This window comes from Cervus elaphus, chromosome 23 (assembly GCF_910594005.1).
Source record: "Cervus elaphus chromosome 23, mCerEla1.1, whole genome shotgun sequence".
Classification (NCBI taxonomy): Eukaryota; Metazoa; Chordata; class Mammalia; order Artiodactyla; family Cervidae; genus Cervus; species Cervus elaphus.
In genome coordinates, this window is record NC_057837.1 from 32158386 (window position 1) to 32185179 (window position 26794).

The following is a 26794-nucleotide window of genomic DNA, read 5'->3' on the forward strand; positions in this document are numbered from 1 at the left end:
TTGAGTCTGACTCTTTGTGATCCCATGGACTATAATCTTCCAGGCACCCCTGTCCCTGGAATTTTCCAGGCAAGAATACTGAGTGGGTTGCTATTTCCTACTCTAGGGGACCTTCCTGACCCAGGGATCGAACCTGTCCCTTGCATCTCCTGCAAAGCCACTTGGGTTCTTACCAGCTGAGCCATGGGGAAGGCCCCTGTTTCCACTGACAAACACTTAAAATAATACACTATTCCAATCTTCAGTATGGTAACAGATGATACTAAGCAATTCTTGCCAAGTATTAACCAAGGGATTCTACTTAGAATTATGCTGGTTATTTTCCAACATCAACAACCACACACAAATGTCATTATAAAAATTGTCATTATGATAAAAAATATAATAGCATAAAGGATTATGAATTGAGTAGCCAGTTAGTTATCCATGGTTATATTACAAATTACTCCAAAACTTAGTAGCTTAGTTTTACAACAATAAACTATTACTGCCTAGTTTGTATAGGTCAGGAATTCATGAGTAGCTTAGTTGGATAATTCTGGGCTAGTAGCTCATTAGATTGTAAAGTCAAGATGTAGCTTGAGGTTGAAGTATCTACTTCCAGGGAGGCTCACTGACATGGCTGACAAAGCGGTCCTGGTTGTTGGCGGAAGACCTCAGGTATGTGGACCTCTCAATGTCCCTATGACGCGGTAGCTGGCTTCCCCCAGAGCAAACAACCTAAGAGAAGGTAAGGCAGAATTATCAAACACTCTATGACCTGACCTTGAAATCACACCTGGTTATTCCTGTGATACTCTATTGGTTACACAGGGCAGTCCCCTTTAGGGAGGCAGGGGGAAAACATGTAAACACCAGGAAGGAAGGACTATTGGGCACCATCTTGGAAGTTTGGCTACCAGGAATAGTAGATAAACAATACCTTTAACAATACTTGTTATATTTGAAAATGGTGAACAAATGCAATAGATTCACTTTCTTTCTCCATCTCACTTCTGAAATTGGAAATAATCATTTCCAATTATTTCTTAATGACCTTAAATAAGTGTGATTATTTTTATTGTCACTGTCTTCCTATTAAAGGTTTCCTTCAAATGACTTGCTATTTGAGCAAGTACTAGGAATCCTTCTGATGTGAATACATAATCAAGATTGTAGTATAATGCAGAAGTCAGTGTTTCAATTTTTCTCTGAGGGAAAATTCAGTTCTATTTCCACTGACAAACACTTAATACACTATTCCAATCATCAGCATGGTAACAAATGATACTAAGCAACTCCTGCCAAGTATTAACTAAGGAATTCGGATTAGAATTATGCTGGTTAACTTGCAGCATCAACAACCACACACAAAATATTTTATTTTCCTCCTTCCCATTAACTGATTGCCTAACTCTGAAAAAAGTCATAATCCTGTTTTTATCTTTAAACTGAGGGAATTAGATTGCTTAGAAAAATAAAAGTTATATATAAAAAGGTATATGGATCAAAAGAATTTAAGAGACTATTCATTCCCTCAAGTTCTTAAATTGTATGATTGCTTATTTCTTATGTTCTCTTTGAGGTACAGAATGATGGCTAAACCACCTTGACAGATTTTGCACACACAAAAAAGAAGTTTTCAGAGACTTCTATTACAGCCTTGTTATCAGTTCACCCGCCCAACTTAAAATTTTATATCAGCAAACAGAGCCACTGCTTTGGTTACCAACAGGTATGCCCCATGATATTAGGAACACACCATGTTGGCATGAATGGCTGTTTTGTGTTAATGTCTCCTTTCTGACAATGAAAGGAAGGAGGGATAGATTTTTGAGCCCGTAAAAGCTGACCAGAAAAGGCAAATTAAAGGGTCAGAGGTAAAAAGACACAAAAATGTGGATATCTTTTGAAGAGGCAATGAAAGCATCGTAGATTTAAAGCTTAGTGGACAAGCCATATATCACTCTATGCCAAGAAAATCTTGTCTATGACCACACACCATTTTTCCTGGCAGACAACTTAAAACTTAGCAATACTTGCACTGTTAGCAGGCTGACAAGTGATATGTTCAGAGTCAGGTTTTTTGAAGCCTGATCTACCATAATTTATACTTCTTTTCAAGCTGCAATTCAGGTCATGCTGTGCTCCCCAAGATAATAAACAGGAAGAACACTTAGGGCCAGTCTTCAATTCACTTTGCCTTTCACCTTGCAAACAGAGCCTTCAAACAAACATCTTTATGATGCCCCATTAAGATGATCCTTTCAGAAAATTCTACTGTTCTTGGTAATTTCAAATGGTACAGCATGAAACCGCTCATCAGACATACACACTCACCTAGCAGTGTATGGTTCAAGCCACAACTAGCTGATGCAAGCCTTTGTTCCAACCTTAATTCTGAGAATTTGAATTTTACCAAGAAAAGCTATTTGAAGGCAAGAGGCTTTTTTCATGCCCTCATGACTGCACAGGAAGATGTAGGGCAGTGGCTTACATTCTGTAAGAAGATCTCTAAATCTCTCCTTTCATCAGGAGCACTACTTAAACTATTCAAGCATTCAGAAGATATAAGATATCATTTAAGCAAAATGTTTCCTTTCACCTTTAAGGAAGACCTGAGGGATCTATTGTCAATACAATAATAAGAACAGCTGAGCTATTTAATATTTAATGCATATCGTGCAGAAGTACCTGGTTGATGTCACTGACGGGTGCTCCCTTACCAAATCACGTAGCTATTGCTGTATGGGGCATCCCAGCTGGCCACTACAACCCTCATGCCCATCATGAGACAACTGCACTCACATTCTATTGGCCAATCCCAATCACATGACCCCAAGCATCTAGGTGGACTGGTTCCAGCCAGTGGGATATGATGGGAAGTTATGCATGTCCCCTCCAAGCTGTGTGTACCTTCTCTATAGCACCCTCTCCTTCTGCAGCAACCCTCAGATCACCTGTTGAAGATGTCTGCATCATAGAATGGAAGGATTCAGAATCCCTGAGTCAGTAGTCAGAGAAGAGTTGCTTAATCAAGAAGGAAGGTCTATACTGAACATTGTATGAAAGAGAACACAAGATTGTGATATGATACTCTGTTTGGGGAGATTCTGTTAGAGCAGTTAATCTATCCTGACCAGATGGGAGAAACTGAACAAATATAGATGTAATCTTTCTTGGGTTCCATGATTATCTGGGAAAATGGAAGAGGAACACAGGAAGAAAACAGTACAGTGACAGAGGCAGCAAAACCCAAGAAGGGGAGGAATGAGATCATTTCCTGGGTCAGCTCCTCTGAAGTATTTGCTCTTAAAAAATCAGCTCATTGGTCTGAAACGATGTGGACTAAGATAGGCAACTTAAATATTCACACAATTATCATTTTTTTAAAAGTAAGCAGAAAAGATCACAAATAATCTCTGCCATACTGAAAAATGCAAGCTAGCAGTGATAAGATGGCTAGGCAGCATTTTAGTATGGTATAATATTTTATCCGGGAGACACCTGGTAAAAAGGATTGAGATGGAGAAACCGAGAGAAACATTCAAGGAGAAAGGATAAGGCAGGAAAAAACAGAAAACTTCAGATTCAAAGAGAAAGAGCCAGAGGAGTTAAAAATAGTTTTCAAACAGGAATTGAAGTTTATGGACAGAGTTAGAGATGGTGAAGAAAAATCCTTTGAAGACCTAAGAAGTATATTTATTCATTTATTAGTTTAATTCCACAAACTGCTGAGTAACTACTATGTGCTGAGTCCTGTGATAGGCACCACAGATAGAACCACAAACTCACAGTCCTGGAGCTCATAGCCTTGCACAGAAAAGAAAGAATCCCGATGGTTTTCCCAGTGCCAACCATTAGCTTTCTTTCACTCAAAAATGTAGTCAACCGATTCATGTTGATGTATGGCAAAAACCATCACAATATTGTAAAGCAATTATCCTCCAATTAAAATTAATTAATTAATTTTAAAAAAAGTAGTCAAGACCAGTGGGAGAAAGAGCACTGCTCCCTCCCACTCTAACACCATCTTCCTAAATTCTATTTTAGCATCTGAAAGGGGAAAATTGGCTGAAGAAAGAGGAAATTCTAAGTCTTTAACAGACCATGACAAAAACAGAGCTAAATCATTATTTCTAAGAAAACATAATTGCTTTTTATTACCACACACTGAATAGCGTTCCCAATTGTCCCCTGTACCTCTGTATCAGCGCTGGTCGCAGAATGTACAATTCCTGACAATAGACAATACTATTGAACAAATTAGTCTCCTATGAGCAAAATAACACTTTCATAACAATGGGCAGTTCATGCCTACTTTCTCTAGACTTTTGCCAAACAGAATACTAGTGCAGGCTAATTATATGAGCTGGTTGAAAATTGTGCAGATCATGGAAAGGTATCCCCCTAAACAACAACTGAGAAAAAGTCTTAACGTCAAATCCAAAACAGTAGGAAAAAAGTGAGACAGCAAACTATGCCCAGGCAATCTCATCAGCATACTGCAATTAACCATATTTGCTGATGCCCATAAAAGAGTTGTAAAATTCTTTGCAGTGGGATCTTCCCTGGTGGTCCAGTGGTTAACACCCCGCCTTCTAATGCAGGAAGCATGGGTTCCAGCCCTGGTCAGGGAACTAAAGTGTCATATGCTGTGGGGTGTGGCCAAAAAAAAATTTTTTTTTTAATTCTCTGCATTGAAAACAAATCACCTTCCATGATTAAAGAACACTCTACCATGTTGACGCAAGGACTTTGCTGCAAAGTACAGCAATGGATCATCATCACATTGAGCACTTTTGTCACTTTGGGGAACAAAAATATTGAATGGCTCATCAGAGAGAGAGTTGGAGACAGTCCACTGTAACTTTTACACACTGATTCCCACATCAGGCAAGGAATAAAGACAGTTTGTCACAGGGAATGGGGGAGCAAGGACCAATTTTTCCAAGTTCTACTATTCATTAGGTGTGGCACCACAGATCTGATGCATGGAGGGTGTGGTAAGAGGCTTGGAATTTGAGTCCCTCAAGAAAAGTTTGAGGAAAAGCCCAACAGACAAGGAAAACAATGGCTCCAACATGATCAAAACAGATGTGCAGCACCATCTACAATGCATGAGCTACTTTACATCCACCTCAAAATTCATTGTACTTATTGTGCAAGAAAAAAGGCATTTGCATGGGACTTCCTTGCTGGTCCAGTGGCTAGCAGGGAAGCCTCGCTTCCAATGCAGGGTGCACCTGGGTTTGATTTCTGGTCAGGGAACTAGATCCCACATGCCACAACCAACACCCATCATAGCCAAATAAATAAATAAATGAATAAAGATAAGTATTAAAAAATTAAGAAAAGAAGCATTTACAAGTATTCAGTTCAGTTCAGTTCAGTCCCTCAGTCGTGTCTGACTCTTTGCAACCCCGTGAATCGCAGCACGCCAGGCCTCCCTGTCCATCACCAACTCCCGGAGTTTACTCAAACTCAAGTCCACCGAGTCGGCGATGCCATCCAGCCATCTCATCCTCTGTCGTCCACTTCTCCTCCTGCCCCCAATCCCTCCCAGCATCAGGGTCTTTTCCAATGAGTCAACTCTTCACAGGAGGTGGCCAAAGTATTGGAGTTTCAGCTTCAGCATCAGTCCTTCCAGTGAACACCCAGGACTGATCTCCTTTAGGATGGACTGGTTGGATCTCCTTGCAGTCCAAGGGACTCTCAAGAGTCTTCTCCAACACCACAGTTCAAAAGCATCAATTCTTCGGTGCTCAGCTTTCTTCACAGTCCAACTCTCACATCCATACATGACCACTGGAAAAACCATAGCCTTGAGTAGACGGACCTTTGTTGGCAAAGTAATGTCTCTGCTTTTTAATATGCTATCTAGGTTGGTCATAACTTTCCTTCCAAGGAGTAAGTGTCTTTTAATTTCATGGCTGCAGTCACCATCTGCAGTGATTTTGGAGCCCCCAAAAATAAAGTCTGACACTGTTTCCACTGTTTCCCCATCTATTTCCCATGAAGTGATGGGACCAAATGCCATGATCTTAGTTTTCCAAATGTTGAGCTTTAAGCCAACGTTTTCACTCTCCTCTTTCACTTTCATCAAGAGGCTTTTTATTTCCTCTTCACTTTCTGCCATAAGGGTGGTGTCATCTGCATATCTGAGGTTATTGATATTTCTCCTGGCAATCTTGATTTCAGCCTGTGCTTCTTCCAGCCCAGCATTTCTCATGATGTACTCTGCATACAAGTTAAATAAGCAGGGTGACAATATACAGCCTTGACGTACTCCTTTTCCTATTCGGAACCAGTCTGTTGGTCCATGTCCAGTTCTAACTCTTGCTTCCTGACCTGCATATAGGTTTCTCAAGAGGTGGGTCAGCTGGTCTGGTATTCCCATCTCTTTCAGAATTTTCCACACTTTATTGTGATCCACACAGTCAAAGGCTTTGGCATAGTCAATAAAGCAGAAATAGATGTTTTTCTGGAACTCTCTTGCTTTTTCGATGATCCAGCGGATGTTGGCAATTTGATCCCTGGTTCCTCCACCTTTTCTAAAACCAGCTTGAACATCTGGAAGTTCACGGTTCATGTATTAGCCTGGCTTGGAGAATTTTGAGCATTACTTTACTAGCGTGTGAGATGAGTGCAATTGTGCGGTAGTTTGAGCATTCTTTGGGACTGCGTTTCTTTGGGATTGGAATGAAAATTGACCTTTTCCAGTCCTGTGGCCACTGTTGAGTTTTCCAAATTTGCTGGCATATTGAGTGCAGCACTTTCACAGCATAATCTTTCAGGATTTGAAATAGCTCAACTGGAATTTCATCACTTCCACTAGCTTTGTTCATAGTGATGCTTTCTAAGGCCCACTTGACTTCACATTCCAGGATGTCTGGCTCTAGGTGAGTGATCACACCATTGTATTTATCTGGGTGGTGAAGATCTTCTTTGTAGAGTTCTTCTATGTATTCTTGCCACCTCTTCTTAATATGTTCTGCTTCTATTAGGTCCATACCATTTCTGTCCTTTATCGAACCCATCTTTCTGACCAATCTATCATAAGCAAGGGTCCTGGCAAAAACAGTGGCCAGCTCAAACTGAGTCATATAAGAAAAACTTAAAGAAGGCACTTTTCCCAAAGGCCTGGGCTGGATGCAGAAAAATTCAAGCATGATATAGGGGACTATGAAGAGCTTGGGCCTTCCCTGGTGGCTCAGTGGTTAAGAACCTTCCTACCAATGCATGAGACACAGGCTTGATCCCTGATCCAGGAAGATCCCACATGCCATGGAGCAACTAAGCCCGTATGCCACAACTACTAAACCTATGCTCTAGAGCCTGGGAACCACAACTACTGAAGCCCACATGCCCTAAAGCCTGTGCTCCACAACCAGAGAAGCCACCTCAATGAGAAGCCGGAATACCACAACTAGAGAAAAGCCCTTGCAGCAACGAAGACCCAGCACAGTCAAAAATTAATTAATTAAAAAATTTTCAAGGGGCTAATTTTTTTAAAAGATGCTGTGAAACATTTTTGACACAAAACACTTATTTTAAAATCAAATTAAATGTGAAGAGTAGAACTTACTTTCCTGTTCTGTTAGATAAAGTCTCCAAGCCCGCTTGCAGATTTTGGCATCGCTCCATCAGGTGGAGGGAGTTCTCATTCAGGTATGTGCTGGTTCATGAAAGAGATAAAAAAAAAACAGATTGATTTAAAAGGAGAATTTATGAGATACAGTTAACAAAAATCAGATTTATTGATAAAGTGTACCCAAATGAAGTCTAATTTTCATCCCATTATTGGATTTCTCCATGGAAAAGGAAATTGATATTTTCACCTCTGACAATGGGTCTAAATTTTTTAATACACTGACATGATAAAGTCAAATAGAAAGGAACTCTCCTCGGAAGACTATATTTTCAAGTTTTCATATTTTGAGGTTAGTATATAACTGAACAAGTTATTGAATAGTTTTAATCATTGTGAGTGTAAACAGACACTATTTTTAAAAAGATGTTGTCTCTGGTAGGAAGCATGCAGACACAGAAGATCAATAATTCTCTCTCAAAAGAAGGCAAGATAAATCTAGCCTTTAATTATTACAGTAGCTGTGATATAAGGGTCTGTTGTTATTGTTGTATGAGCTTTGAAAAACTGGAGTTGGAAACAAACCAAATCAAAAAAGCAAGTTAAGGAAACAGGTTATGGAGCCGGGCTGCCTAATAAGCCCTGCAGACACATGTGTGCTACTAGTTAGCCGACTCAGGCCTCAGTTTCTGCATCTCTAGTCCCTACCTTATAGTGTTATTGTCATGATATATACATGATAGAGGAAACAATGAAAAGCAACTGGGGTGGGGGGCTTCCCTGGTGGTTCAGTGGCTAAGACTCCAGGCTTCCAATGCAGCGGGGCTGGGTTCCATTCCTGGTCAGGGAACTGGATCCCATATATCTCAACTCTTAATAAGATGTTCAGTCGTGTCTCATTCTTCGCGACTGCATGGACTGTAGCCCACCAGGCTCCTCTGTCCATGCGATTCTCCAGGCAAGAATACTGGAGTGGGTTGCCATTCCCTTCTCCAGGGGATCCTCAAATCCAGGGATTGAACCTGGGTCTTCTGCACTGCAGGCAAATTCTTTACCATCTGAGCCACCGGAAAAGCCCTATTAATAAGACACAGTGAAGCCAAATAAATAAATAATTTTTTAAAAAAAGGAAAGAAAAGCACTTTATACCATACCTACCATAATAAGAGCTCAAAAAATATCAACCATCACTCTCCCTATGTGTCAAAAATATGCACACAACTCCGATTTCTTGTTAATGCATCTATGTAATCATCCTGAAGATATTTGCTGAGAATCTAATATGAGTTAGGAACCAGCCACAGGAGGCTTAGGATATGGAGCTGGAAAACAGAACACAGTCCCTTTCCCTAGTGGAGCTTCCCGTCTGGTTAAGGAGAACAACGTGTATCAAACAAAACCACACGAACGAATAGAAAATTCTGGTCTGTGGACAGGACCCTGAAAACAGCAGTGGATGCGATGGAGAAGTGTAACCAGAGCTGCCTGCATCGCGTGGGGGCCTCTGAGAAAGTGTCATTTGGGTGGAGATCCCCAGGGTAATCCAAGGGTGCTACTTTGCTGGGGAACATTCCAGATTGAGGTTGCCCACTGGCAGGTGCTTTCCATCACAAAAGTCTGTTTCTTTCTTTTGTTTGTTTTGTTTGCACATACCAGTATTTATGTAACCTTTACCGTGTATTTTTTAATGGGGATAATTGCTTTACGATGTGTTAGTTTCTGCTATACAACACGTGAATCAGCTACATGTACACATATATCCCCTCCCTCTTGAGCCTCCCACAGGCCCCACCCCACCCCTCGAGGTCATCACAGAGCACCAAGCTGAGCTCCTTGTGCTACACAGCAGCTTCCCACTAGCTATCTGTTTTACACATGATAGTGTATATATGTTAATGCTACTCTCTGTTTGTCCCACCCTCTCCTTCCGCTGCTATGTACACAAGTCCATTCCCTTCATCTGCATCTCTATTCCTGCCCTGCAAATCGGATCATCAGTATTATTCTTCTAGATTCCATATATATGCGTTAATACATGATATTTGTTTTTCTCTTGCTGACGTCTCTTGCTCATGAAATGGCCGCTAGACACTGGGTGGCTTTCTAGGGCAGCCGTGCTCCACGTGATCTAGAAATACCACATACTCCACTCTCAGGGCACTTTCAACAACCTGCCTCCGTAACTATTGTGGCAGAAGGAGAAAGTGCTGGAAGGTCTTACTCTGTATCTGAATGCTTCAGCCTGGCCAGAACTAGCCGTCTGCCTGACCTGATTTCACAGCAGTTTTCAGAAAAGGGCAACCATCCTCCATGCCTGGAAGAAGAGATCATCAGGGTGCAGGAGTGGACCAGAAGCCCACAGCCACCATCCATGGGCGGGAAGAGAAGCTGACAGGTTTGAGATCTATTCTGGACATAAAACTGACAGGACTTCATAATAAATTGAATGTGGGAGGTGAGGGAGCAGGCGGTATCAAGGTAAAGATATAAACAAGAGAGAGTCATAATTAATCTTCCAGAAATTTTGTCTAAAAAGACAGTGTACAAGTATCTTATGGGCTCACAAAACTCCTCTTTATCTTGATAAGGTTTTCTTCCCACTTCCTTCCTCTTTCTGTCTACATGCCTCACCTTCTGCACTTTCTGAATGTATTATCATACTTTCCAAAGAATTGTTTATTTCTAACTTGCTGTGTATTTTATTCAGGCAGCACCGTTAATGAAGTGAATTACTGAGCCAGCAGTGCTTTGAATAATGATGGCTTTGCAAGACTGAATCATGAAACAGAGAGGCAGGCATCATTACGGTTGAGTGTTTCATAGAACTTCTCTTAAATCAGTGAGTATCTTTGTTAATATAAAGTCCAAACAGCCTTGCCCAACTGAAATCACAGAAGGCACATGGAAAGCAAATGAAGGTATCTGGGTTGAAGCGGAGATGCAAGAGTAAAGTTAGAGGGGAAAGGGGGACCTTAGGTGTCAGCCAGCAGGGCCAGCCTTGAATCTGGGTTCCACTCTCTGACCTTGGCCTTTGAAATCCAAGAGTTTCCTTGTTCAAATCTTTACTCAGTAGTGTATAGGGATGCTACAGATTGAATGTTTGTGTCTCCCTCAAAATTCATAGGTTGAAATACCAGCCCCCAAGGTGATGACATTAGGAGGTGGGGCTTTGGGAGGTCATGAGGTCATGGGGGTCCTCATGAATGGGATTAGTGCCCTGATAAAATTGGCCCAAGAGGGCTTCCTGGTCCCCTTCTGCCTTGTGAGGTGACAGTGAGAGGACGGCTGTCTATGAGGAAGTGGGCTCTCTAGACACCAGATCTGCAGGTGCTATGGTTTTGGACTTCCAGCCTCTAGAAGCATGAAAAATAAATTTCTGGTATTTATAAGCTGTCCAGTCCATTCAGGCAGATGAAGGCAAGGGATTACATGGGGTTGACATATGAAAGTTACTAAATAAACACTGCATTCCTGTTCTCCTAAATGCCTTGCTATGTTGTTTCCTCACACTGTTGTTGCTATAGGTGCTGGTAACCTCTCCTACCCACAGAAGTCACTTCACAGCCAAAGGAACAGAAAGGAAGCCCCTTGAGTTCTCTGCACTCTTTTTCTGTCCTGCCCCCTTTTCATTCAAAGTTTTCTTCCTTTGAATTCCTAGTTTTTCTTCCTTTCATTCCTACTTTTCTTCCTTTTCATCTAATGTCATTAAAACCTTCCTAGGAACGTGTTAAAATGCTGATCTGCAGAACCCTTAAATTTCAAACGTTTGTCTACTTTAGGCATCTGATCAATATAACCTCTTTCAATGATTCTTAGTCAAGACTCCTAGCTCATGCTGTTTTCAACAATGATTGTTATTCAAAGTGACAGAAATATAACCACCACATTTTAAGATGCTTGAAGACCTGACTCCGTAAGAGATGCCAGGATCCATAGAGAAGTGGAAGGCAATAGGCCTTCCAGAGAGAAGGCTAGACCATCAGTCCTCTGTAGTGGGAATAAGTGAGAATTAGATGTTCAAGGTTCCCTGGTGGCTCAGTCAGTAAAGAGACTGCCTATAATGCAGGAGACCTGGGTTCGATCCCTGGGTCAGGAAGACAGCCTGGAGAAGAAAATGGCAACCCACACCAGTATTCTTGCTTGGAGAATCCCATGGGCAGAGGTGCCTGGCTGGCTACAGTCCTTGGGGTTGCAAAGAGTCGGACACAACTTAGTGACTAAACTACCACCATGTGTTCCTTGGATCTGAGCCCATGAGAAGAACTGTGAGGGACTTACTTGCTCTTGAGAGAGGAAAAGAAGAAACCTTCCCAGTCTGAGTTAAGCAAGGTCATGACCCGTGGACAGATCCTATTTGAGAAGCTGGCACCCACCCAAATGAGGTTATTAGAAAAAAATCCTCCTTAACTTCTGATCTGGGGACATCTCTCAGACAAGGCAAAGGGGACAGAGAGAAATTCATCGAGATAAAAGCAGGAATTAAAGATTGTGGGATCACAAGCAATGTGGCACAAGATGAAATGGCTCCAAGACACGTGTGAGCTGACTTGTAACCTGAGGAAGGATGACTGGGCATCAGGTTGGAATGACCCATCCAAAACGACTGAATGTCAGGGAGAACTTGAAATGATAGAGGAAGCAACAGAGAAAGCACATCAGAGGCTGCTGCCAGAAGAGCTCACAGTTAGGTAGAAGTCTGGGATGTGACCAGAAAGGGGCCCTGACCCCAAACTAACTCAAGATGATGGTCTGAGCGGTTGTGTCTAGGAAAGAAAAGCACACGGCCCAGCAAGGCCACCAGATAAACTGTAAAAGCCAAAACTTCCAGGGCCAGACTCTCCTGCGTTCATAACAAGAATTTTGTCTCTGCCAACTCTGATAGTTGTTTTTTTTTTTTTAATTTCAACTTGCTGGCGAAAGCTCCTTTTAAGAACTTCTTTTTTACTACGTGTTATTTTATTTTTTATTGGCATATAGTTGCTTTACAATGTTTTGTTAGTACATATAGCTGTGTATCAGCTACACGGACACATATATCCCCTCCCTCTTGCACCTCTCTCTCACCCCACACCACCACAGATCTAGGCCATCACAGAGCACAGAGCTGAGCTCCCTGTGCTATGCAGCAGCTTCCCACTATCTATTTTCATATGGCAGTGCACAGACATCAATCCCAATCTCCCAACTCATCCCACTCCCCCTTCCCCTACCCCTCTCCCCATATCAGTTCTCTACAAGAGAGAAAAGAATTAGCCTTATACAATCTGCCAGATACAGTGGAGAGCGTCTCCCAGGACAAGTCATGGAGGGACAGTGGCCATCCTCCTGGAGATCTGCTAGAACACCTGATGAACCAAGTGAGTGTTGAAGTCTCCCAGACTAGAGGGCTAAGATGGCTCTAGCTGCCCTGCCAAAGCCTCATCAAATGCTCCATTATAAGACCACAATCTCTGCCTGCACGTCACTAAACAAGATTGCTTATCCGCTCATTTGTAGCATGAGTAGCATCTGGCAACAAGCCAGCATGCCCAAGCTCCTGCCCCTTCAACATTCTGTGGCATCCACCTTGCAAATATGCCATAATGCAGCAAAGCAGCCTCTGGCCTAATGCATTCCTATACCTGCCCGGCTAAGGCTGCTGGGAACAAAATCACATGGGTAGGTGGGCTGGTGCCCTGATAAATCTATGGTGCCCAATACGCTAGGCCTTTGGTGCCTTGACAATTCTGTTCCGAGGGGCCACCTCCCTTCCTCTTCCATTTCCCTAGATGGCTAACCTACACATTCACTATTGTGCTAACTTCACTACTCTGTGCTTTCCTAACTTCTATAATCATATTTTCTATTTCAGGAAAAAAGATGCTGCCTGGTTAAGACTTGATGGTTAGCTATAAGCCATTACTTTCCATCTCAGAGGAAGAAGTACCTCTCCTCTTACAAAAGCAGAATCTGCCTGCTATTCCATCCCTCCTAGTCTCCTCAATGATCCAAGCTCCTCCCTACATTTTCTTCTTTTCTGAACCTTTGCGCTTTCCCTTTTACTGTTGCCTCCTCCCCAGGTTCAATTCTCTCCCTTCTCAAAGTCAAAAACAAAACAACTCATTCTGCTCTTCTCCTCCACCTGCTGCCTTGCTGCTCTTTCAGATTTCAACCCACCAATTGTTTCTCTGATTTTCCTACAAATCCATTCAACCATTCTTGGAAAGCATCACCAAATCCCGGGGAGATCTGAGGTCTCTTACTTGACCTCCCAGTAGCATCTGAATGGCTGGCCACTCACTGGGCACCTGGTCCCCATCACAGTCCTCTCTGCTTGTCCTTCGACCTCTGACCACCGATCAGGATTCTCTGGCAGACTCTTCCTTGGATCAGCCCATAGGCGTTGGTGTCTCCCATGGCTCTTCCTTTCCTGCTTGTTATTTTAATACAACTAGCTGGCACCTAGTTACAGAACCCCCAGGGCTCTCTCCAGATCACCTGTCTTCTCAGCCTGCCTGTTTTCTCCAAATATCTCAACCAACCTCTTTCCCTTCTGCTCTGTCCTCATGGCCCCCAAGGTGGGTGGTTGCGCACTCATATCTGAATATGTCACTTCCCTGCCCAAACCTCTGGCAGGGACCCATCAGCCTCTGGACATGCCCCGTAGCTGGACTCACAGAGCCATCCAGGACTTGGTCCTTGACTGTGATTACAGTCTCATCTCTTCCCGGCAGCTAAGCATTGAAAGTGAAAGTGAAGTCACTCAGTCGTGTCTGACTCTTTGTGACCGCATGGACGGTAGCCTACCAGGCTCCTCTGTCCATAGCATTTTCCAGGCAAGGGTACTAGAGTGGGTTGCTATTTCCTTTTCCAGGAGATCTTCCCAACCCAGGGATCGAACCCAGGTCTCCCGCATTGTAGGAGACGCTTTACCATCTGAGCCACCAGGGAAGAGCTGCTAGCATTAACTGGTACAAATTTCTCTTTCGCCATTCCTTACAAGTCTTATATTATGGATTCTGACTGCTTTTATTATTTAATTAGAGTATTTATTTGTTTGGTACTGGCAACCTAGCCTTCAGGCACATTTTCATCATTTCAGTATTTCATGGAGAAAAAAAAAATCTTTAATAAAGATTGAAGGAGAGATACATAAAAATAAGCGTTTCTGCTATCATTGTTATCGATGTGGCTGATCTGCTTTTTACAAATTCTATCTTCATAAGTCAGACTTGAAAACCAACTGGCAAGATTTCACAAAATAGCAGCAAGAAGCTTAGAGATTACAATGGCTCCTGCAAACTAATAAAAATTAAGGCTCTGATAAGGCAAAGACTATCTCATAACTGAACAAGAGATTCAATCCCTATAAAGTAATGTCACCATTATTTAGTGGGTATCCACAAGGACCTGTAAAACACAGAGTTAATGATTTTTAATTAATGCAATATGCAATCAGTCCCCTGGACAAATGAAACATCCCAAAGAATGATTTCTTTATGTCACTAATGAGTTTCAAGACCTTCAAATTCTGGGGACTTCCCTGGTGGTCCATGGTTAAGACTCTGCACTCCCAATGCAGGGGGGACCTGATTTGATTCCTTTTCAAGGAACTAGATCCCACATGCCCCAACTCGAGAGTGCACAAGCTGAAACTAAAAGATCCCTCATGCTCAAACTAAGACCTGGCACAACCAAATAAATAAATATTAAAAAGGAAAAAAAAAGAATCCGAATTCTATTTACAGTGCCCAGAAATGGGGCTAAACTGATTGTGAATCTATGAAAAGGTTAAAACCAAATCAATTTTAGTCTCTCTGAAGAAAGAATATCTTAACAGATTAAAAATACAGCCTTAAAACTGGAAAGCCCAAGGCACAGGATTTCTCCTATCTACAGATCTTGCATGCTTCCTCCCTGTTCCTACGAAGAGGAGCTGATGAGCCATAAGTGCATCCTGACCACCAGCTGACATCCCTCTGTAGACTGGTGTGACAGCTGGCCTGCCAGCTCTAGGACAGAGGGGACAGTGGCCAACTGCGCTCACTTCAAGTTCATCAAGCAAACACCTAATTATCATGTGCACCCCCGCCATGTAATTCCCCTGAGGGACAAAGGCAAACATTCCAGTCTAATGGGAGAGTTTGATTACTCTCTTTAATTGACAAATTAATATTCTGCTTTATAAATCACCCTCTTACAAGTTTGGTGAACACAAGTCTGTCTTTGAAATAGCAATCAAACCCAAAAACTGAAAAAATCAAGTTTTGGTGCCTATAGACATAGCAGCAGAACCTGGCCAGCCTCTGTTCAGTCACTCACCAGGTGTCTCTGCCACAGGTAACAGTGGCTACAGGAGAAAGGACAGTGGACAAGCCCATCTGCCTGCTTCTCTACAGCAGAGTCTGGTGAGGAAGACAGACAGGCAAGCACATGCTTACCATGCTGGGTCTGCAGAATGGATGCTGTCTATTTTCCACCATCATGTTAGTTTCAAGAAACCTTGAATCTGTATTTTGATGGATGTCATTTAATTCAAAATATAAGAATTGCTTAAAACAATGACTATTTCCTTACATAGGAACAGTGCAGCCACTTTCACTTGCAGAAATTTCTGCAAATAATCTCTGCTAACTTGGTTTTTCACCATAATTTTTACCTGTTTTTGGTAACCTTTGATAAAGATTTATTAATTAGCTCTGTTACTAAATCTGTTACTCTAATGTAGTCTGGCCCTCCACCATTGTTGAAAGATAGTTTTCAGAGATGGACAATCGTAAATCTATATATATATATATAATGAATACACATTACAGATATTATTTTATTTCTCATGAAGGAACAGGTTCAAAGGAGAAGTCACAGACAGAAGTCACAGATCAGGAATATTGAAATGAATGTGCAAACAGAGGGAAGTCCATTGGACCTCTACCAGATTGGACACAATTTGCATATTTATAGATAAGAATTGTCTTGTGTTGCTCTGAATTAACTGCATCCTAACAGTTGTAAAACTGTTTTCAGGAGGATTAGCATCAGATAACTCAAGAGATGTGTGATGTGAACAACACCAGCATATTCACTGAGGCACACAATGTCCCATAAACCACTAACAGCACCACTGCCCACCACTATAACATTAAAGGAAGGATTGAGAGTAATGAACCTAAAAGACTGTCACTTCTTCTGAACTGCACTCTCCCCCCTACTCACACCACAGCTTGCCTGAGGGGAACAGGTTGACCCAGTTTAGGTGTTAAGTCCTCCAAGACACACAGGGAGCACTGCCTTACCTATGCAGGTTGAAACGAGAGTAACCAAGCGGACGAATCTGAAATGGAGACTGATTAAAATTTCAAATTTAGATAAGTAAGAAGAGGGTCAAAGTAGAGGTGAAATAAAATAGGAGTAGATTGGGAATAAATGGAAGAAAACAAGTGACTACCACTGGATCATTACATGTCTCCTTTCACTGGTCCCTAACTGTGAGATCCTTGGGGGCTTGAAATCAACTCAAGAATGCAGAGTCAGGGTAGAAAGGCTCTCAGGGAAGTGCTTCTTCTAAGTCTTCCAAAACCCACCTCCAACAAAATTTTCTTCCTTGATCTAACCAAAATTATTCTGACCTCTCTTTAATCTGCTTTGGATTTGAAAACCTTGGACAAACTGAGCATTTTATTTTTAATGAAAGGCATTTTAATGTCTTGTCCTATGTTGTTTGCTATTAAAGACTGGATTTTTTATTAACTCTAATTCCCTTTCTTTGAAAATACTGTATGGTTGTTACTTGTTTTATCTCTAATGATAATAACTGATATGAAATTTTATCTTCTAGACCAATGTATATCTCTGATCTGTGGATAACTTCTTTCAATATGCCAGCAAATATGGAAAACTCAGAAATGGCCACAGGACTGGAAAAGTTCAATTTGCATTTCAATCCCAAAAAAGGGCAATGCCAAAGAATGTTCAAATGACTGTACAACTGTGCTCATTTCATGATAGCAGGGTAATGTTCAAAATCCTTTAAGCTAGGCTTCAACAGTATGTAAACTGAGAACTTCCAGGTGTACAAGTTGGATTTCAAAAAGGCACAGGAATCAGAGATAAAACTGCCAACATCCATTGGGTCATAGAAAAAGCAAGGGAATTCCACAAAAACGTCTACTTTTGCTTCACTGACTATGCTAAAGCCTTTAACTGTATGGATCACAACAAACTGTGGAAAATTATTAAAGAGGTGGGAATATCAGACCACCTTACCTGCATCCTGAGAAACCTGTATGCGGGTCAAGAAGCAACACTTAGTGCTGGGAGCCAGCACACGAGATCCCACCCATGACAAGGTCATGAGGAGAAGACCTGACAAGCAAGGCAGATCAGGACTTCAGGGATTCCAAAAAGCTGCCCCGGCGCTCACCTTAAAGATGATCTCTGTCTTTCTGATGCTTGCTATATTAGACTACTCCCTAATTTCTGTGACACAGGTAGAAGGCCTTCCCCGATCTCTCTCCAAACAGAATCAACTTAGAACTTTAATATCAATTAAATGTCCGCCGGACAGCGGTATCCTATAAGATTATCCAGGATGAAAGGAGTGTTTCAATTTAGAACCCTTTGCTGGCATTCTAGCCTGCTTGGCAAATGCGTACTAATGCACATGACTGCTCACAACACCTTAATCATAAACAGCATAAAGAACCTGATCACACAAAGGGCCCTAATAGGCACAGAGCCCTTCGGGGGTGAGGAAGCCCTATTAGAGAACACAAAAATATTATTCTAAAAGTGGTTACAGTTAAAGATTTAGAAAAATAAAAGTTCAGAATTGTTAATTTTAACCAGGAATGCTAAACAGGGGCTGCCTCACCGGAGCTGCAGAGTCTTTGTGTTGTAAACCTTTTAGATAAATTTAACTGATAACTTCTGCAAAAGGACTGACCTTTGTGTTCATTAAAGAATAGATTACAGGAAAACAGCTTTGCATTCACCTAGGTCATAAAATGTCAATAGGCCCCAAGGCCAGAAGATAATATACAAGACTCTCACAAAGAAGTATGCAGAAAACACCCTGGTTTTGTGAAGGATAAGCTGATGTAATATTAAACTATCTTCCCCTTAAAAAATGTACTAACTTAGAATATAAAAGCTATGGTAAAAAATAAAGATTTGCCAGACTCTGCTGCGCCCCCCGCCCCGTCTGGTCATTCTCTCTCTCTCTCTCTCTCTCTCTCTCTTTCTCTCTCTCTCTCGCAGACTTGGCCCCATCAAGGCTGGTCTCACGTGTCTTCTCTCGCCGACGCCGCTCATCCTGAGGGTACCCCCTGGATCCTGCCGAGGCTGGACCCCGGCAACTTAGAACCAGATATGGAACAAAATCATGGCAGACAGTGACTGCAGTCATGAAATTAAAAGACGTTTGCTCCTTGTAAGAAAAGCTGTAACAAACCTAGACAGTGTATTTAAAAAGCAGAGACATCATTTTGCCGACAAGGGTCTATATAGTCAAAGCTATGGTTTTTCCTGTAGTTGTGTATGGATATGAAAGTTGGACCGTAAAGAAGACTAACTGCTGAAAAATTGATGCTTTTGAACTGTAGTGCTGGAGAAGACTCTTGAGAGAGTCCTGTGGCCTGCAGGATCAAACCAGTCAATCCTAAAGGGAATCAACCCTGAATATTCATTGAAAGGACTGATGCTGAAGCTGAAGCTCCAACATTTTGGTCACCTGATGCAAAGAGCTGACTCACTGGAAAAGACCCTGATGCTGGGAAAGATTGAGGGCAGGAGGAGAAGGGGGTGACAGAGGATGAGATGGTTGGATGGCATCACCGACTCAAAGTATATGAGTTTGAGCAAACTCTGGGAGATAGTGATGGACAGGGAAGCCTCACATGCTGCAGTCCATGGGATCACAAAGAGTAGGCCATGACTTACCAACTGAACAACAACAATTTGCTTGATCTTGGCAAATGTAAAGAAGTTAAAAACTGAGTATATTTTTGATACTAATATCCACATTATTCCTTGATGTAAAAATTCTGATCTGCTTTTCTGGTGAAGCATGAAGGTGATGACAGCAACATCCACTGGACAGTCATGAGGTGCTTGTATTGTTGTAAACTACATGTTAACATGTGTCACATACTCCTCACAATGAATATCCATGGTTAGGACTGTGCTATTTTATACATAAGAGAAATAAGACACTAGAAGATCAAATTTGGAGTAGAGTTTTGAACCCACACAGTGCATGTCTGTGTTCGTAGCCACTATTCTATTCTACCTCCCCTTATAGTGAAAAATTCGTTTTTCAGTGGCAAGCTGTTCACTGCCTACAGCAGGAGTCCCCAGTCTTTGGGATCTAATGCCTCATGATCTGAGTTGGAGCTGATATAATAATAGAAATAAAATGCACAATAAATGTAATGCACTTGAATCATCCCAAGACCATCCCCTCCCCACCCTCACCTCAGTCCATGGAAAAACTGTCTTCCATGAAACCCATCCCTGGTGCCAAAAAAGTTGGGGACCTCTGGTCTACAGCACCTGCCACTTCAGATTACTGAATTCTGAATCTATAGGAACTGACAAATAGTCTCTCCTTGACCAAACTCTAGTCAAGTTCCCCTTTTTCAACTAGGACAATTCATGGGCATGTCTTTAAGAGATCAGTTTTAACAAGAAAGCTGCTGATTCAGCTTATCTAGAATTCCCTCATTCTCCATGTGTGATTACCCTTGATATCTGATAAAATTTCTCATCCGCCACCATTTCCCACTTCAATCACCATGGACTGCCTCCAGCAAGATTCCTATAAGGCTGGTTTGGCAAGAATCATCCCTGACCCTTGATGCTTCCTCCTCTGACCTCCACCTCCTCCTAGGCTATAAATCCCCACACTTCCTTGTTGGATTCAGAGTTCAGTCCAGTCTCTCTCCTCTATGGTAAATCTCCACTGCAAGAGTCCCTACACCCATCGCAGTAGTACTGAAAAGTTTGCCTTACCGTCTTAACAAGGGTCATGAATAATTTTTTCTTTAATAGAGTTATTTTGCAATTCTATGTATTGAAGTTAAGAGCTAGCAACATAAAACAATTCTTGTCTATGGGCATGTAAATGAGTTCCGTCCAGTGGAGAGATAACACTCCCCTACAGTGGGAAAATGTGTTTTGCCTCCCTTGGCATGTTCATCTCCATATTCCTGATCTATAATAGTGTCTGCTCCTTTGAACTGGCTGTAACACATTACCAGCTTCCTCACTGATGAGTTAAATAAAATCTTTAAAAAGTGTTCATTTTCATATCTGTAGGAAAAACATGATTTTACTATTTTAACACTCTGAATGAGTGTGCTGGAAGCACCTGCAAACTGAATAAACATTACCCTGATAAAGAGGACAAACTTTGGTGGCAAACAGCACAGTTCAGATGCCTGCTCTGCTACCCACTAGACACTTAGCTTTTTAGAAACTATTTGACCCCTCTGTGCTTTCAGCTTTGTGTGCAAAATGGGGGTAATGCTATCTCTTTAATAGATTTGATGCAAAGTTTGTAATAACAATGTATAAAAATGCTCAGCATGGTGACTGGAACAGAGAATCCACTTAGGCAGTACTCCGCAGGAGTTCTCTAGGTGGCTGTCAAGGTCAGGAATGCCTCCTGAAGTAGAGCTTCTCAAATTGCAACATGACCATGAATCACCAGGGAAATTTACTACAATGCAGGATCTGGTTCAGCAGTTCTGGAAAGGGTTCTAATAGTCTGCATTTCTAACCAGCTCCCAGGTGATGCCAACTTGCTAGACTGAGGATCACACTTTGAGTGACAAAGTTTTATAAGCCTCCTGGATCAAGTTCATCTGCCCTGATAATTTTTTCATAATAGTCTAGAGTAAGACTTACAAGAAATGTGGGTCTGGACTTCTTTGATGGTCCAGTGGTTAAGAATCCACTTGCCAATGCAAGGGACATGGATCCCTGGTCCAGAAAGGTTCCACATGCTGTGGGGCAACTAAGCCTGTGCACCATAATTACTGAAGCTGCGCTCTAGTGCTCGTACATTGCAATAAGAGAAGCCCCCATTCTCTGCAACTAGAGAAAGCCTATGCACAGCAACAAAGATCCAGTGCAGCCAAAAATTTAAAAATAATAAATAAATATTTTTAAAAAGAAAGAAATGTTGGGCCTGACTTATGGCCAGAAGCACAAATGGAAAAACAATGAAACAACTGGAAAAACTACAAGAGTAAAATGACTAGGTTACCATGTCTCTAAATAAGAGGTTTATTTTTCCTTTTCCTTTTTCATCTGAAGAGCTTGACCAAGGAAATACGTGTAAAAGGAGATGTATGATATTGAGAACATTTAACATAATCACAATCCTGAGACAGACCCAGGGTGCATCCTCCTGGGAGCCCTGCTAGACAGCACACAGGTGGCCTCCAAAAATCCCTAACACCTCTACTCAGGCTTAATCAGCCCAGCAAACACAGCCCTCCAATGGGCATTATTCAAGAAAACTGGATGATGTTTGGAGGATGCAGTCTCTTCTTAAAAAAAAGGCCAACAGACATGTGTTGGAAATGTCTCTAAAATGTTTGCCAAAATCCATGTTTAAATGTCCATATCTGCTATGCACCCTCAATCAAGAAATTCTCTGTCCCAAAATATTTCTGTCAACTAATGCTAGACTAAGTAACTTCAGTTGTGTCTGATTCCTTGTGACCTATGGACTGTAGCCCATCAGGCTCCTCTGTCCATGTGATTCTCTGGGCAAGAATCCTGGAGTGGGTTGCCATTTCCTACTCCAGGGTATCTTCCCAACCCAGGGATTGAACTCCTATCTCTTAAACCTTCTGCTCTGTCAACTAAGTATCTCTTAAAAAAAAAAGTTGGAAAAGTGAGTTTTGAGATAAGACCTTTTTTGAGAAAATAACTCATTCACATTCCATATTGAGTCTCTGGTACTGTCTGTATAGTAGTGGATAGCACTTGAGAATTTAAAAATCCTTAAATATTAGAAACATAATCAACATTATGAAATAAGTTTAGTCATCAAAGAGTGAAAATTTTATAACCTTTAAGTCTATAGTTCATGTTTAGATATTCATATTTCATGCTCATTTTCAGGAAAAGCATTAGTGAAACCAAGCAGGACTCTGTGGAGCCCTTCTGTGTACAAAAGCCCTTCCTTGCCCCACCTCCCCATTTCTGGTTTGCAGAAAAAGGCTTTTGTCTCCTAAGCCTTCCTGAGTTCCAAAGATCAGGCTAAAGCAGTTACTAATTAGGGAAGTGAAGGAAAATAGAGACAAAGGACAAGCAGTTTAACAAGAAAAGTCATGACACGAATTCACTGATAAAGCAGAGTCCTGATTCCTCCTAAAAGCATATGCATAACAGTCTGACACAACTTTGTGTGGTTCTTCAGGAAACAAAACCCCTCCCCAACCCAGGTGGAGGATGCTGACTACATGCTGACACAAGCATGTAGACTCCAGACTGGCTAGAGCCAGAAAGTTGATGACTAAGATTCCAGAAACATCACCTGTTACTTCACCATCAACCAATCAGAAGTCATGCATCCTGCAGCCCACCCCCCAAATATTGCCTTGTAAAAACCCTTCCCTGAAAGCCATCAGAGAGTTTGGGTCTTTTGACCATTAGCTGCCCATATTCCTTACTTGGTCCTGGAATAAACGCTGTATGTTCCTTCAGGATGATCTAGTGTCAGTAGATGGGTTTTGCTGCATGGCAGGTGAGCAGACCCAAGTTCGATTTGGTAACATTAAGTTAAAAAACTGTGACCTCATGTAGATAATGTAATGGAATCTTCTTTAAAATAACAAAATGAACAAAGTTTAATAAAGTGGTACAATGGTTTCTGACCAGCAGAGCAAGCAAAATTTGAAGCAATGAAAAGTGATGGCGAGACTGGGTGCCAATATGGAGAAGCTTCCCAATTAGTGTGAAGGCTCCAGTGAATTATATGCTATCTAAACATAAATACTCGAAAGGCTAATCACTGAACACATCTGAACAGTGAGCAAAATCCTAATTTACTGATCTATTAAAAACTGGTAGATCTTACAAAGGCTGTTTGGGTTTACTTGTAGAATTCAGGTTAGTGTCATCAAAATGAAAATCAATGCAAAAAATCTTTCAGAAATCATGCCCAAACATTTTGGGGCACCTGAAATATGAAATAAAATGATAAGAATATATGTCATAATAAAATAAAAATAGCAAGTGGAATGTCTTATCTCACTGTGGCAATTTTGTAAATGTGAAATAAGGCTGAAGGCCCTACTACAGAATAATGATGATTTTCAAAATTCTGAAATGCAGAGAGGACTACTTCATTCAGTCAACAGAAACCTCACAAGAATCTTGCTGTCAATAAAGATTTTTTTCTATGACCCATGTTGTGAGCAATGATGAAGAAACTATAAACTAAGGGAACCCTTCTACACTATGGGAGGGAGGGAAATTGGTACAGCCACTATGGAGAACAGTACAGAGGTTCCTCAATAAACTAAAAATAGAACTACCATATGATCCAACAGGTCCAAGCCTGGGCATATACTCAGAGAAAATTCAAAAATATGCATGCACCCCCAAGTTCACTGCAGCACTTCTACAATACCCAAGACTTTGAAGCAACCTAAATGTCCACTGACAGAGGAATGGATAAAGAAGATATGGTACATATATACAGTGGAATACTACTCAACCATAAAAAGAATGAAACTGTGCCATTTGCAGAGATATGGAAAGATCTAGAGACTGTCATACACAGTGAAGTAAGTCAGAAAGAGAAAAACAAATATTGTATAATCTTGCTTACATGTGGAATCTAGAAAAATGATACAGATGAACTTACTTGCAAAGCAGAAAGAGACACACAGATGTATAGAACAAACATATGGAAACCAAGGGAGGGTGGGATGAATTGGGAGATTGGGATTATACATAGTGTATACATATATACACTACTAGGTATAAAATAGATCACTAATGAAAACCTACTGTGTAGCACAGAGGACTCTACTCAATGCTCAGTGGTGACCTAAATGGGAAGGAAATCTAAAGAGTGGAGATATGTTTACATATAGCTGATTCACTTTGCTCTACTGTAGAAACTAATACAACATTGCATAACAACTATACTCCAATAAAACTTAATTTAAAAAATGTAAAAAATAAATGTGCCCATTTTTCTGGTTAGAATTTGATGTAAACAGACATGAAATGTGCAATGAGGACAAACATCTTGTTGAGAAGTGAAGTTCTGGGTGAAGAGATTAATAGTTTGACTCTTCAAATATAGAAAATCAAGTCTTACAAGGGTTACTGTGTTGAATTCTATTTGACCTTTAATCTCAAATGCTATTTAAAGCAACATAAGCAAAAAAAGAATGTTGGAATCTTTACTTCATGTGCTAACTCACTATTTACACTTTTTATTTGATCTTCAATAAAGCTCCCCTTGTTTTCATTAAAAAAAAAAAAACCTATAAATTAGAATGTGATCTAAAAACAACTTCCAGAATTGTCCCCTGATTCTCTACGACACATTTATATGTCTGTCTCCAACACAATTGTGTCTTCCTCATCTACTAGTGGCCCTCTAACGAATTTGAGCAAATAGATTAATGAATAAATGATCAATGAACTTGAGATACTTCGGATTATAACTTATCCAGGGAAAAAAGAGATTTCAGAGCTGATCAGACTGAAAAGTAAAATAAAATTCTAGGGGAAAAAGTCAACAGGAAGCATTAGAACCAAAAGGATCTTCTGATTAAACCCCAGCTAATTATAAGATTTAATTAACCAGAAGAACACAATCTCTCTTCATTCTACTTAATTGAGATTTTACTGCATTTAAAACGATGTCCAAATGCTCTTATTAATAATGAATGAAAGTGTAAGAGAATTGGCTAACCAAATTTACTGTGCTCAGGTAAACCATAATTAGGAAAGGTTACGAGAGTGTCCTAGGAGACCCATCCATCTCAAAATAGAGCAATACAATTACAGATGAAATTCAACAAGGAAACAGCACAACATAATAATTCTTGAAAAGAGGAAATACAATTACTCGAATGAGGTGCTGGGTTCTGAGCAGTGCAGTCAATCAAGTCTCATTTCACAAAACTCAGGAGCAATAAACCTACTCAACAAAATTGAACTATTTGATTACATTAAAGTATATTAATCTCATATCTGAATATTCACAGTTTCCCAGCTGATAAAATGCCCTGCTGTTATTTCACTGGAAATTTAGAATAATCTGACTCATTCAGTCAAAGCTACTGGGTCTGGTTATGCATTTTGGCAGGGCCCATGTGCTCTGTCTCCATTTGGGACAGGACCTCTTTCCTGCAACATTTCAGGTTCCTCTTTACAGTACCTTCCCCCAGGGGATACTCCTTCTTTGGCTGATTCTTTGTACCATTTCCTATTCATTTTTAAAACTATAGACTTTGTGAGTAGGATCATACATGCCGATAAGTTCTAATGAGTTTTTGATGGATCATACTTCACAATGAACACTCTTGGATTTTTAAAAAAACTTTTAATAGGAGAGGAATGAAGTAAGAGGTTGGAATTAGCAGATATAAGCTTGTATATATAGAATGGAAAAACAACAAGGTCTACAGGGTATCATATTCAATATCCTATGATAAACCATAAAGGAAAAAATATGAAAAAAATGGATATATGTATTTAACTAAATCACCTTGTTGTATAGCGGAAATTAACACAACATTGTAAATCAACTGTGAGTGCATGCTAAGTCACGTCAGACTCCTTGTGACCCTATGGACAAAAGCATGGTGGGATCTTCCTGACCCAAGGATTGAATGTGTGTCTTTTACATATCCTGCATTAGAAGGTGGGTTCTTTACTACTAGCACTACCTGGGAAGACCAATTAAGAAAGAAAATTTTATGGAAAGTTTTTCTGTCCTCACACCCAAGACCCCTTCTGGTCTAGTCAGAGAACGGAATCCTTGAGCCTCTGGAGGTGACCTGGCCCCTCTTACACAGCAGTGGATGCTTACAGCTACTCAATTCTCAACTTCCTGCCCAAATGCCACTGGATAGATTTGCCTTTCCTGGCTTTCTTGACCATCTTGGTCAAGAAAGCCATCTTGACCATCTTTGACCATGGTTCAAAATCACCATGACCACCATGGTTCAAAATCATGGTGACCACCATGTCACCAACATTTGGCTT

At 41.0% G+C, this 26794-nt stretch overlaps 1 protein-coding gene across 1 annotated transcript in view; it reads right to left on the minus strand.

The window, feature by feature from the left end:
* Positions 1-26794, minus strand: part of ST8SIA6 (ST8 alpha-N-acetyl-neuraminide alpha-2,8-sialyltransferase 6) — a 143900-nt gene that overhangs the window by 53453 nt on the left and 63653 nt on the right. The window contains exon 3 of the mRNA XM_043884727.1: positions 7568-7657. Within this exon, the coding sequence (XP_043740662.1) occupies positions 7568-7657 (90 nt within the window). The remainder of the gene's footprint in view (positions 1-7567; positions 7658-26794) is intronic.